The following is a 13,039-nucleotide window of genomic DNA, read 5'->3' on the forward strand; positions in this document are numbered from 1 at the left end:
CTTGTTTGACGGTTTATTTTTCCATCTGGAGAGAAGGCAGAACATTGAATGTAACCCAGAGAAGACAAACGTATTAACTATGCATGCGAGGAAAAGTTATAATGCCCACTAAAATCCCATTAAATAAATCTTCTGCAATTTTACTGAAAACGAAATGCTGCTGCAGGAGCTCAACCTTCACCCTCCGCTGTACGCTCCGCAAATTAAGGGACAGACCAGAACCACTAGCAGGCTAAAAGGGGTATCTTGTATAAAGGCAACATAAATGTTGTGAAAATCGCACGGCCCCTCCGGGTCCGGTATGCAAGGGAAGGACCGGGTGCTGCTACAGGGTCTGGCCAAAGGCAGCCCAGAAGTCGGGGAAAGCCCTCGCTGACAGCTGCGCAGCCCCAGCACGCCACCTCTGCTGCTGCAAGAGCCAGAGCACTCCCCCGGGCGGCTTTGCCTTGTTTTTAAAGATTAGCGATGAATAATTGTCTCCTCGTCGTAGCCGGGGAGCAACCGCTGCCACCAGGCACCGTCCTAAAGTGAACCGGTTCAGGTGGAGCTTTAGAGCCGAAGTGACAGCGGGCGCGGGGCAGACCCCAACACCCTCCCCTAAACCCGTCCTTTCAGCAACTCATCCCTTTCGACCCCTCAAGCGCCGGCCCCTCCGCTGCCCCTCCGGCTGCCCGCTCGGGCTGGCGTCCGGGAGCGGGGCAGGCGGGGGCACCGCACGCCGCCAGCGCACTCGTGCTCCGCTCCCGGCCCTCGCAGCGTCCCGTGAATCACCGCCCATCCTCCCGCCGAAGGGCAGCCGAGGTGACGGCTGGGTTTGACTAAAAGGCCAAAACCCCCACCGGCTCCGCAGCCAGCGGGGCGAGGAGGAAGGCGGGGCGGTGGGGGCTCCCCCACGGCATCACGGCAGGGATAAAGTCAAAGTGTTTCCGCCGTGGCGCTTAGCGGGGCGTGAGCTGCGGCTGTGCCGGCGCGGCCCCGCAGCCCCGAGTGCCGCCCGCAGCAGCGGCCCCGAACCCCCGCCCCTGGGTCCCGGCGCCGCGCCGGCATGAGCGGCGGCCCCGCGCCTGCCCGGCAGCCGCTTCGCCCCGGCTGCAGGCGCCTGGCGGCGGGCTGAGGGCGCGCAGCGGCGGGAGCCGAGCGCGGCCGCCGGAGCCCGGCGCTCCTTCCTTCCGCGGGGCCGGGCGCGCCCCTGGCGAGGGGCGGCGGCGGTGGGCAGCCGGGCGCCCTCGCCCCGCTCTGGATGCCCATCGCGGCTGCTCGGGCCGGGGGGTGGCTGCCGCTCCCCGGCGGGGGGCCCGGGCCAGGATGCCGGTGCTGGAGCGCTTCTTCCCCGCGGCAGAGCCGGGCAGGCGGAGGAGGACGGGGGACGAGCCGATGCCCTTTCCCATGGGCAGCCTGCCCGGTTATCAGCAGGGGACCCTGGCCTGGGACTTGCCCGAGATGATCAAGATGGTAAAGCTCGTTTGGAAATCCAAGGGGGACCTCCGCGGGGCGAAGCACAGAGGAGTTTTGGAGAGCGAGGATGCCCTGGGCGGTTCGGCAGGTAGGTTTCCCCCGCGCTGCTGCTCGGAGAAGCTGCGGGGCAAACGCGGCTGGGGGCCGGGGGTGGCGGGGACCCTCGAGACCGTCCCGTCGTGGGGCAGAGCCGCCGAGGCCGCGGAGCTGCCGGACCGAGCGCGGCCGGGCTGAGAAACAGCCCGTGCTTGGGGCAGCTCTCTGCCGCCGCCGGGACTCGCGCACCCGAGTTTGTGCCGCGCTGAGGCCACGTCAGTTTGCCGATGGCGCTCCCTCGGTCCGGTCTGTTGCGTGGCTTTTGTACGCGGGGTGATAAAAAGCTCGGCTGAAAACCACAGCGAGTAGCTCCGCTGCTCCGAGGCTGACCTCCGCCGCGGCGGCCGGGCTGAGTGCCGGCGCGGACAGCTCTCCCGGCCCGCGGTCGCAGCTCCGCAGCCGCGGCCCCGCGGTCAAGGTGACGGAGAAGCGGCGCCCCGGGGCCGCCGGGCAGCCCGGCCGCTGCAGGAGCTTTCCCGGCTGTGTTGGCCGTGCCCTTCCGAGAGCATGGCCTCTCCTCTCCCACCGCCAAACGTCTCTCTCCCCGATCTGTGAGTGCGCTGGGCTCCCTTCTCAGGACCTGCCCGCACTTCCCTTGTGCAAGGCTGAGCGACTCCCTTACGGCTGGGATTTTGATAGCCACCACTGTTAAAAACTTGAGAAACGCTGCCCCATCGCACCACTTTCTCTTTAAACGTGGTATATTACTGGGTAAAGAGCACGTGCTTTTTCCTTAACTGTATAAATCTTGCTGTCAGGTTTTTTCCGATCTCACTAACATATGGCATGTCATCCCGTGCTTTACTGAAGCTCAGGTTAGACCTGCAGCATTTTCATTAGGTAGAGATGAGTTGACAGGTTAGCAGGGTACTTCTGATCAGTTGATTCTGCATCTTAACCTGTGCGCCACACTGCTTATGGTTCAAAACTTCTTGCCTTCTGTTGAAGTCAGGGTCATAGGCCTATGGTTGTCTCAGTACCAGTTGGTAATTTTTTATCCTCCTGTAATTGCACTGCTGTGATTTAATAGACTTTATGAAACTGTGTGGCTTGTTTCTTCAGAACTCTGGATTATCTCTTCTCTGCGGCTTGGTCACTAAATTCTTCCATTGCATTCAGTTCTTCAACCATTGTGCCTTCACCTTCCTTTGGTGTACCTGTTATTGAGACATATAATTTACAGTACTTTGTACCAGAATAATTTAATTTCTTGGGTAGAATCACCTCTTTGTCGGTATTTCAAAGTGCTCGTTTTGTGCATGTACGTATATATTCTCTGTAATTGTATATATAAACTTGAATATGAAATAGGTATCAGTCTATCACTTTTGAATGCCTGCTAAGGTTGGCTGGTTGGTCACTGTCTATTATTTAAAATGTGTGTAGTTTCATGAAAGAATGCTTGGTCCACTTCCATTTTGAAAAAGGGGACATAGGTCTCAGGCTCTGAGGAAGGATGTACAGTCTGTCACCCTACTTTTGGGGAATAACTCCAGTTTAAAAAAATAATAAGTGTGATGTGGATAATGAAAGAGGAGGTCATATTGCTCTTTAAGAGTTGAAGCAAATCAGCTGGGAAGTACTGTAGCCAGCCAGGGAGATTGAGGCTTGTGTGGTGAATGCTGAGTGTTCAGAGATGGACCCTAATTAAGCAACTCAAGAAATGCTGCATTGCTTACACTGTATGTATGAGTAATGGTGGTTTTTCAGGGTGCTTGTGTTGTATCTGGTGAAATTACTTTCATTAGGTAACAAATGAGATTCACCTTCAGATTCCTGGAGGCAACTAAAAATGAGCATGAATGTACAGAGACAGATCAGTCCACTAGCAGGATATGAGTAACTTGCATTTACTCAAATGGCCATTACTCGTATCCTGTGGAGGGGACAGTCCTCTTCATGGTGCCAGATCTATTTCATAAGCTCAGCTGACTTGCAGCAGTACAAATCCAGGCAGAAGATGACTCTTAACTCTCAACACTTTAAATACGAATCATCAGACGGTTTGAGGGAACCAGACCTGGGTTGCTGGTTTTTCCTCCTCAGCAACAGTCATCCTAGTAGTTTTCCCTCTTGTGGTTTCATTTTAGTCACTTTAAGTACATTGGAGTATGTGGGAAAACCAGTAAATGCTGAAATCTAGTATACTTAAATAAGTGCAGAGTCAAAGAATGCAGAAATGGGGAGAAGAGATAATCGTTTGGAAGGCTCAGTAGTTTGAGGTACTCAGCTCCATGTTTGTGTGATGTTTTCTACATGTTTGATTCCTGGAAAAAAAACAAGAACAAAACTTCATAACTTGTATCTTATAAAAAAGGCAGTACTTAGTCAGGAATCAGATTTTCTTCAGGTGGAGTTAAAGCAAATAACTTCTGCTTGAGGTACTGCTGGCTAGGCAAATAAAGGTTGATTGTTCAGTAGTAGAATTCACAGCACTTACTTTCCACATCAAGGGCTTTTTCATTTGAATTTGTAAGTATTCATGTGATAACTCATGTTCTGTTATCACATCCTCATGAAACTACTTTGCTTACAGTAGAAGAGGAAATAGATATAAATTCTGGAAGGAAACAGTCAGGATTTCTGGCTTGCTTGGTCATGTTAATACAGATTTAGCTAAGCAAATTTCTTTGCCTTGTCCTAGTGATCGGACTGGGCTTTGGGTTGGCTTGCTGGAAAAGTCACAACCCTCTTAACCCTTAAGGAGGGAGAGCTATATCTGCACATGATGTCACTTTTGTAGATGGCAATGTCTTGTGGACCCATTTAGCCGTAATTTATACCACATTCCCCATTCCTGAGGTAGGAGTAAAGAGCAAAATGATCTATGTGTCTTGGGCTCTCGTATGTAAGAGCTATATCTGGGTCTTTCACCTTGTCCAGTACCGAGAATTAGCTACTTAATCTCCCTGCAAAAAAAGGGTTTGCAATACATCATGCAGCATGTAGTTGGGATGAATGAAGAACTCAGATTTCAGTGACTGCCTGCCTGGGGTTTCTAATGATGATTTATTTTCACTTCCAAAGCAGTAAAACTCACATCTTGAGTCTTCTCTTCTTGTTGCACTGCTTTTTAATGTTAGTATCAATTAAGACTATAGACCTTTCTCCTGCTCCTGGCCTGCTGTTGCATAGTAACTCTTCCCCCCCCAGTTTCAATCCCTGACCAAATCAGCACAAAACTGAGATTTGTTGAAGACTCTCTCCGGCTGTGCCAAGAGCCATTTCTGTGGGAAATGAGTATAATTTGATGTCATTCCACACTGCGCTTCAAATAGATTATTTGCAAGCCAATGCCTTTTACTTGAACAAAATAACAGCATGTGTGGATATTATTACAGCTGAATTATTGAAATAATTCTGATCTGCAACTGTGTTGATCTCTAGGAGGGAGCTGTGTTCTGTTTATGACCCTAACTTTCTTATCACCCTCTTCTAGAGTTCAGCAGTAGCTTTGCATATCAAACAAACCTGATCAGGGAACAGGTACAGGTTTGCCTCCAAGAGTCTTCGTTAGGAGCATTAGCAACCTCTTAAGCTTACAGTGATCATCCCAGATAACTCCAGAGAGACTTTCTGTATTGAGTCTTGCACATGTGCAGACATGCATGACTTTGAGAGAAGGTGCAGTGCTACTGAGAATTATTGAGGTCTGTTGAGACACTGTGGGTTTTTTGAAATAACTCTGAATGTTTTTTTCCACTTACCTCTTTCTGTTGGTGGATGTTTTCTCAGAAATGTAGGTTCTGATTCATGTGTGTATCATGCTTGTTGTTAACTGGCGAGTCCCTTTGCCATGAGTAGGAAAAACAAGCAAGTACCCATTCCTATTACAGTTGGGAAAATCTCCACCAGTTATTGGAGTGTCTCCTTCTCCTCTTCAGTCTACTGTCTCCTTTACAGTTCAGCAGTCTATTCAAACTTCTTGCTTGTTCTTTCAAACCTTAGAGCTGAGCAAACTTGTGATATACGTGTTGAAGAGGTCAGAGTCAAATCATGTTTGTTTCCTCAGTGGTTGCTTGAAGGTCTTCCTTAAAGTTATTCACAAGACTCTCGAAGACTTAGCTCTTCCATAGTATCCCAGGAAATATGCCTTCTACTTAATTTTTCTTTTGTATTTAACAATTTTTATCATGCTGTGTAATAGCTTTGTTCATGTTAAAATAAACTCCATGCTTCCCCTTCCTATAATTGCCTATAGAATCACAATCTGATTTGGGTTGGAAGTGTCCTTTAAAGACCATCTAGTTTCAACCCTCCGGTCATGGGCAAGGACACCTTCCACTAGACCAGGTTGCTCAAAGTTCCATTCCACCTGGCCTTGAAAACTTCTAGGAATTGGCATTAACAACTCCTCTGAACAACCTGTTTGGGTGCATGTTTAGTTGTGATACCTTGAAACTCATGCTTGTGTTTGTAGTTCCACTGTAGTAACTAATAATCATAAAATCTTGACATTTAAATATGCGAATTACTGAGAACCAAATGGGGGTTGGCTGACAGCTTAAAAGCTCATCATTTTGAGTATTTGGTGCTGAGCACATAGGTGCCACAAATGTAGATCCTAGTACTAAATAAAATCTGGTAGATATCAAATGGCATTGTGTTAGCATCTGACCAGTCTCCTGTGTTATTGTTTAGATTGAAATCAGCTTTGTTTGTGTCCTGCTGACAGATGCACAGCAGGTAGGAGGGCAGATTGCTATATATTTCTGAGGTTAGGTTTTCTTTTCTTCTTTTTTTCCCTCAAGTTATGTGTTGAGACTTGTTAAATCCATCACACTTAGAAGGACAAAGAATGTGAATTTGATATGATCAAGACTACCTGTGTCAACTTTGATTGCTCAGTGACTGTTGTGTTGAAAGTCCTGGCCCTGGGAACAAGAAATATGCTATTCTGTGTTTCGTGAAGAGATGGTTGAATCAGTGGAACTGGGTGTGATGGTCTCATTAAGAATGGTGAAATTAAACAGCGTACCAGTACCACTTCTGTAGTGTGTGTATATAGACCAAGAGAGAAAATTCAGACCACATCTAACATTCTAATGTTTGAGCAGCATTGGGTAATGCTGTTCAAACACAACTCTACAGTTTACTGGCTGAACATAAGTTATTAATACATAAGATTTGGGGGTATTTTTTTCAAAAAGACTGTGCTAATTAGAGAAATGGCTTCAAAGATTAAAAGAAATAATTTTGAGATATTAAATCATGATCACCATTCAAATTCTGGTCCTTGTTTGATACCTGCCTCTTTACTTTGAAGTATTTTTAAAATGTAGTGTAGAATAAGAAGCTGAACTGATAGGAGAAGTCTTTCATTTTGAACGTGTCAAAATGAGCTCATGTGAGTGTCAATTAAGGTTGTGTTTATTTTGGGAATGAAAATTTTCTACTTAGCTACTGTGCTTAACCAGTCTCTTCTGTTTCATTCTTATGTAAATTTTCTGGTGTGGGTTTGTTGGGATTTTGGGATATTCAGAGTTAAGTTGGAAGTGACCTCTAAGATGACGAAGTTCAACCACTGCCATGTCCATCAAAATAGGAGCTAGATCAGGGGTAAACAGTAGAGAAGAAATAATGTGAAAATCTTACTAAATTCTAAATCGTCTTTCAGTTCAGCCTGGCTGGCACATTTTTGTTTGCATTATTGTGAATGTTGGAAAACAAAATTTATTTGCAGAAATATTTGGAGAAGCTCTCTGAGCAGCTGTTCAGCTATGTATAGCCACAAAAGAGAGAAAAAGATTACAATATTATGGAGCTAAGACTTCAGGATAAAGTTAGGAGATAAAGCAGAATTGCCCAGGTTGGATGTTGGCCAACATGAAGAAGGGAATGGGCTGGTGTGCTAGAAAATTGACAGAGCTTTATTGGTCTTTCAGCTCAGAGACAAATGAGCAGTCTGCTGAAAACTGTAAATACAAATAGAGCAAATTCCAGTGAGCTGTGTAATGGTGGCCAGATCTATTGCTTCCAGTGAAGTTGTTCTAAATATTAGGAGCCAAAGGTGTGGCTTTATATATAAAAATATTGTTTCTAAAGGAAAAGCTAAAAAAGCTACTCCACTGTAATTCAGACAGAGCTGGAGGGGGGGGTGTTGAATGCTTGTTTGCTTCATTAGAGTTAAAGCTGATAGTTTTCTTTTGTCTTTGGTAAGTTGTCTCTAAAGTTCTCTATACTACATGAAGACTTGAACTGATAAGCAACAATAGAAAGCAGCAGTGGTATTAGCCATGCCTGCCTAGTGGTGATGGTTTTCTGTCTTGATTACCTGTTGTGAGAGAAATGTTTAAAATGCATTGTGGGAGGCTCAATACTGCATTCCAGCTTCCAAAGTAGAAAGCGCAGTGTGCGATGTGTTTGCTGTTTCAGCTCTTCTTCATAACAAACTTTGTTTGTGATCTGTCATACTTAAAAGAGTTTGCTTGGCGACATGCATCCCAGACAGCTCTCTGTAGTCCTGATTTAGGAAGTGTGAATTTGGCTTTCCATCCAGGCAACAAAGAAAAAGTGTGTCCATGTCCCCATTTTCTTCACTATGACCTTTTCACACCCCCTCCTCAGAGCTCTGTTTTCAGAATATGCTAAACCGTGTTACTTAAGATAATAACCCACATTTTGCCCCATCACTGCCACATTTCAGGGGGCATTGACACAAATGGACAAACTTGTCTGAATTGGAGTTGTGCTGCAAGAACTCCCTGTTGTCACCTTCGTTGAAAAAAGTCAATTGACCTCAGGCTGATTCTTCACAGCAAGTATGCATCTGGTTCTGGCCATAATTCTATAAAACTTTCTAGTTCTCTTGTCTTCTTTTTGTCTGTTTCACTTTTCTAAAAAGTGAAACACTCTTGAGATATCCAGCTTAAAATATGCTTTGGCATTTTTTAATTACTTTTTGTAAGTCATCCTAACTTTTTTCAAAAAGAGCATTCAGCCTACTAAATTATGGGATAAATTACATTAGGTTAAGTACTTAACTGACCCATGGTGCAAACTTGCAAGACAAAAATGTCCTCGCTCTTCATTTTTTTCCTCAGCTTGCAACATACAATTTCTTCTGTCACTGTTACGGCTAACAAACAAACAAACTCTGCATGAGAGAAGGAATAAACCCTTCCTGCTTACTTCTTGGATAAAGCATTCTTTTGGCTCCTCTGTGGACTGCCAGCTGTGGTTTTCCCTGAAAAAGTTGAACATTTAAGGTACAAAGAGAGAGGTCCAACACAACAGGGATTTAGTATGCTCAAGAGTATTGCTGTCAGTAATTCTGTCACCCTTATTACAGTAGCAATAGAGAGGCAAAGACCTTCCATTGCTCTCTGAACAGAATATTCTGAAGTTCAGGTATCCTTCAAATTTCCCTCAGAAAATAAAACTTTGCCATTGACTTTTAGCAGTTTATTTATAATCTCCGGGAATGCAGCACTTTGGGAGTGCTCCCCAGTCCCAGGAGCCAAGGATCTGTTTGAAATTGCCGTGAAGCCAGGGACAGTCTTTCCATGGACGTGGATGGGCTTTGTTCTAAACCAGGATGTTCAGTGTTACTTTTAGGTAAAACCCTGTGGAAGGTGTGCTCTTGAGTGTCCCTTTATACACACAAGACCATGTGGAGAAACTGCTGTAAACTTCCCCAGCTCTGATCCTTTCTGAAGGGGAAGTGTGCAAAACTCCGCTTCCTGTGGGAGCGCATGAAATCCTTTCATCTGTAGCCAGCTCTGGCTTGTGTGGAGGTAAAGCCCTCCAAATATTCCTATCTCAGTGTTCTCCTGATATCCCTGACCTAAGGTAAGGACAAAGTATTAACTCAAAGGCCTACTTAAAAGATGCTGTGTGCAGGTGCAGTTGGAAATGAAGCATTATCCTGGAGGGTTTTCAGAATGCACTGTGCTGTGGCAGGTATTGCTTCTTTCCTGCTGCTTAAGCACTGCCTTGAGATTGAATGCTAGGTTTTCAGCTGCTGGAATTACAGATCAGACACAAGAATACTTCTAAACTAAGTACTACACAATAGTGTTTGAACACTGCTTTTGAAAGTTAAATCATAAAGTAAGTTCATCCAGTAGAAGGAATTAGTTTTAAGCTTGCTGAAACTATGTTCCACAAGAGTCAAAAACTAGTGTCTACACAGATGTGCCAGGTGAAAATTTAATTAAAAATCATACAGAATAATTGGAAAATGCAGGTGCAGAACATTTCTTAAGCCATCAGAAAAGTGCTGAAAACAACTTCCATATTCAGTCCATTATCCTGTTTTTAATATCTGTTGAACAAGTTCTTCCTTGTCCAATAAGAAGTGCTTCTGTGAGCGAGCTTTCCGTTAGTTAAGGTTATCAGCAGCAAGTCCTCGGGGATTTATCTCTGCATGTTATCTGGGTTGTGAGGAGACTGTGTTCACTGGAACACCCAGGTGCTTATCCAAATAATGGTGTTCCAAACTTCGCTTATCCAAACATCTTCCAAACAGTTCATGTGTGCAAAACTTAAACTGGAAATCTTGTAATTACCGGCTTTCATGGAAGATTTCTTATTTCCTGCTTCCAGCCTGAGTGGATATACTGCAGGAACATCTGCCTTCACAGTGATTGGGCAATTGCATTTCTAATTCCTAGTGGAACTGAGAGAATAAAGGGGTGAGAGAGACTGGGCTTCTGTGAAATGCCAGAAAAAATTACTTGATCCAGCTTGGGGTCTGTATGCAAGTTTGTCTCATTAAAAGAAGTGGGGAGAAGAAAAGAATTCTGCACTCCCTGCTTGCAGATTATTTTAGTGCTACAGGTTATGTTCAGGCACACTAACAGCGAGAAACAGAAAACCGCATGCAAGAGATTCTGAACTTTATAGGTGCTGCACAGCTATTGCATTTGCTTTCTGTTCTTCCTGGAAGCGCTAGTCAACGTGCAATTCATGTTCTCATTTGGGAACTAAAGCTAGCTGAATAAATTAGTACTGGGAATATCTCAGAACTGAACTCAGTTCTGTGTGTGTAAGTCTGTGTGTTGCTTTCCATGACCACTGGAAAAGAGACTAAGGAGAAAAGAACTTGGTGCACAGCTGAGAGCTACCACCCTAAAATGCTAGAGGTGCAAGGCCTTTAGGTGAGACATCATCAGCATACACTTCCAAGCAAGGTCAGTTTGAACATAATGCTTAGAGTCAGCAAACTAAGAGCTTTCGAGGAAGCAGAGCAGTGAGGAGCAGAGCGCACTTACAGAAGACGAGCAATGGGTAGGAGTTGGAGGGAGAGATTGTAATTTCCTCAGTGCTGTTTAGTTCACTAGCATGTCCCACGTTTAATCCCAAATTCCCTCCTTGTCAGTAATGAATAAGGCAACAATCTACACAGCACTTAACTGTGTATAAGTGCTGGCACAGCTTTTTCCCCATCTTCTTTCTGTCAAGTTGTCCTGCCCTCTCATTGGAAACCATAATTGCAGATGTGGATAGTGGCATGGTGACACAGATGAGATGGGCTTGGTGCGGTCTTGCATTGACTCTTAGTGACTTTTTTTTAAAGGAGCATCTTGTGAAGTTGGTTTATCCGTTTTTCTAGCTCCATGCATCTCAGCCAAAGTGATGAAAATATCAAAAATAGCAACTCAAGTTAGAGCAGCATGGGGGCTCATGCTGAAGACATGCTGCAGGCAAGAGCATAAAGGAGCCGCTACAGGACTACAGTAGTTCAGCTTAATGAGTAATCAGAAGGTTTCAGTATGATATCTTCTCTTTTTTCCTGAGTACTAGTTAACTTACCCATTGTAAAAGTGAAAGGGATAGTAGGACTTGTGAGGCGAGTGCAGATAAAATACTGCAGGCAAAGTGAGTGCAGTAAGTAATATGTAACTTAAGATGCAATTTAAATAACTTAAGGTGTAATAAGTAGCTTAGCACAGAAGTGTGCCTGAAGACCCTGTTTTGCTGGGGGAAAATTGATAAGAGTCAGAAGTATGGGATTTTCCTGTAAGAACTGGACTGGAATGTGTTCACTGAGTGGTCTGCGTGGCTTACCTGTTAGAAATGTATGATCCTTGACAAGATTTCAGTGATCATCAGCAGAAACTGATCAGATAGATAGAATGCTCACATCTTCACTAATAACTAGGTCTGAAGTTCTGCTTCAAGATAGAAGCCTAACTTAAGTGTCAAGGAAGCTACTTGATTTGTGCCAAATAAATGCTTAAGCTACCTACAGAATATTGTTCTGGTTTTTGGAGTTAAAAGATGCAATCTGTAAAATGTGATCATCTACCAAAATCACATAGCTGTTAAATCATAATTACATTAAAGAGATGGAGTTCAGAATAAAGTTATAACCCCTAACCAGGCAGACTCAGCAAGCCTATTTAATATCCCAGTGGAATAGGAATAGAATAGATCTTCCCTTCCCCCGTTTCTAGCCGTGCACATCGTTAAGTACCTACTAAGTAGCTGGGAAAGCAGAGTAAAAGTTAAACTAACTTTGCTAATAGCGAGCTGGAATTCTCATAATGAAAATGCAAGGTACCTTATTTAAATATTGGCGTCTTGACAAAATCTGCACCACAAGCCTCACAAGACTGTCACTAATCTTTCTGTAGGTGCCCTGTAGCCAAAAATGTGCTGATGTCTGGCTTTGCACAGACTGGAGACCTGGGAGATTATATGTTTTGAATAGGATCAAATGACTAGAAGGGGAAAGCACTCTATACTTAGCTGCCTTGTCATACAGACAGAAAAACGTTTTGCATGTGACCCTGTTAACAGCATGAGTTAAGAGCACCACTATGAATTAGAGGCAGAACTACTGAAGCTTAGATCATCATTGAGAATCTGTGTTTTTCTGGTCATCTGCTTATTTGTTTTTCCCCTGTTCTCCTATTTAGACTTCAGTTTTCATGCTGACTCTGGGTCACATGGAGAGATGAGGGAGAAAAATTGCCAAGCCAGTTCTCCTCCATTTTAGAAAAGCAGAGCAACAGTTCAATACAGGATATTTTTTCACCATCGCTGTCAGGTCCTCGATTTCTCTTAACAGTCATTTGTTCTCCTTTCATACTGCAAAGTCTGTCCTAGTGTACTCCTCAGCTGCCATGCCTTTGAGCATCTTTCCAAATTATTATGACCAGACTGACTACCTCACTGCAAATTAATTTTCTTCTGTTGCAATCGCATCTCTGTCTTTAACTTAACTGGTTCCCACACCTGCAGTATTAATTGCCTCTTCTCTATTTTAGATAGTCTTTGAAACCTTCCCCTCCTGTAACCTCCACCCCTGTGCACAGTACATTTTCACTCACGGTTCTTTCAACAGAAAAGTGGCATCCTCTGTCCCTCGCACTCCCTCTTCCTCCTTGTTACAGGCAGAATTTTATTTACTGCTCCTTTCCTGTAACAAAGGATAGCACATGGTACATAAGGCTGTGTCCTGTTGGAGTCTGCAGACAGTTGATGTCCCCTACAAATACAGCTTGGTTTGTCACTGTATGAATGACTTGTGAAATGCCTC

General features: G+C 44.7%; 1 protein-coding gene across 6 annotated transcripts in view; it reads left to right on the forward strand.

Annotated features, from left to right (window-relative positions):
- PDE7B (phosphodiesterase 7B) overlaps positions 1 to 13,039 on the forward strand; it is a 309,161-nt gene that overhangs the window by 221,966 nt on the left and 74,156 nt on the right. Inside the window, exon 1 of one of the 6 annotated variants that reach the window (XM_050972232.1) lies at positions 1,233 to 1,543. The exons of the other annotated variants lie outside the window; for them this stretch is intronic. Coding sequence (XP_050828189.1) covers positions 1,306 to 1,543 — 238 coding nt within the window. The 5' untranslated portion in view covers positions 1,233 to 1,305. Of the gene's footprint in view, positions 1 to 1,232; positions 1,544 to 13,039 lie in introns of those variants that run through there. 6 annotated transcript variants of the gene reach the window in all.

The sequence above is a fragment of the Serinus canaria genome, chromosome 3 (genome assembly GCF_022539315.1).
Source record: "Serinus canaria isolate serCan28SL12 chromosome 3, serCan2020, whole genome shotgun sequence".
NCBI classification, from domain to species: Eukaryota; Metazoa; Chordata; class Aves; order Passeriformes; family Fringillidae; genus Serinus; species Serinus canaria.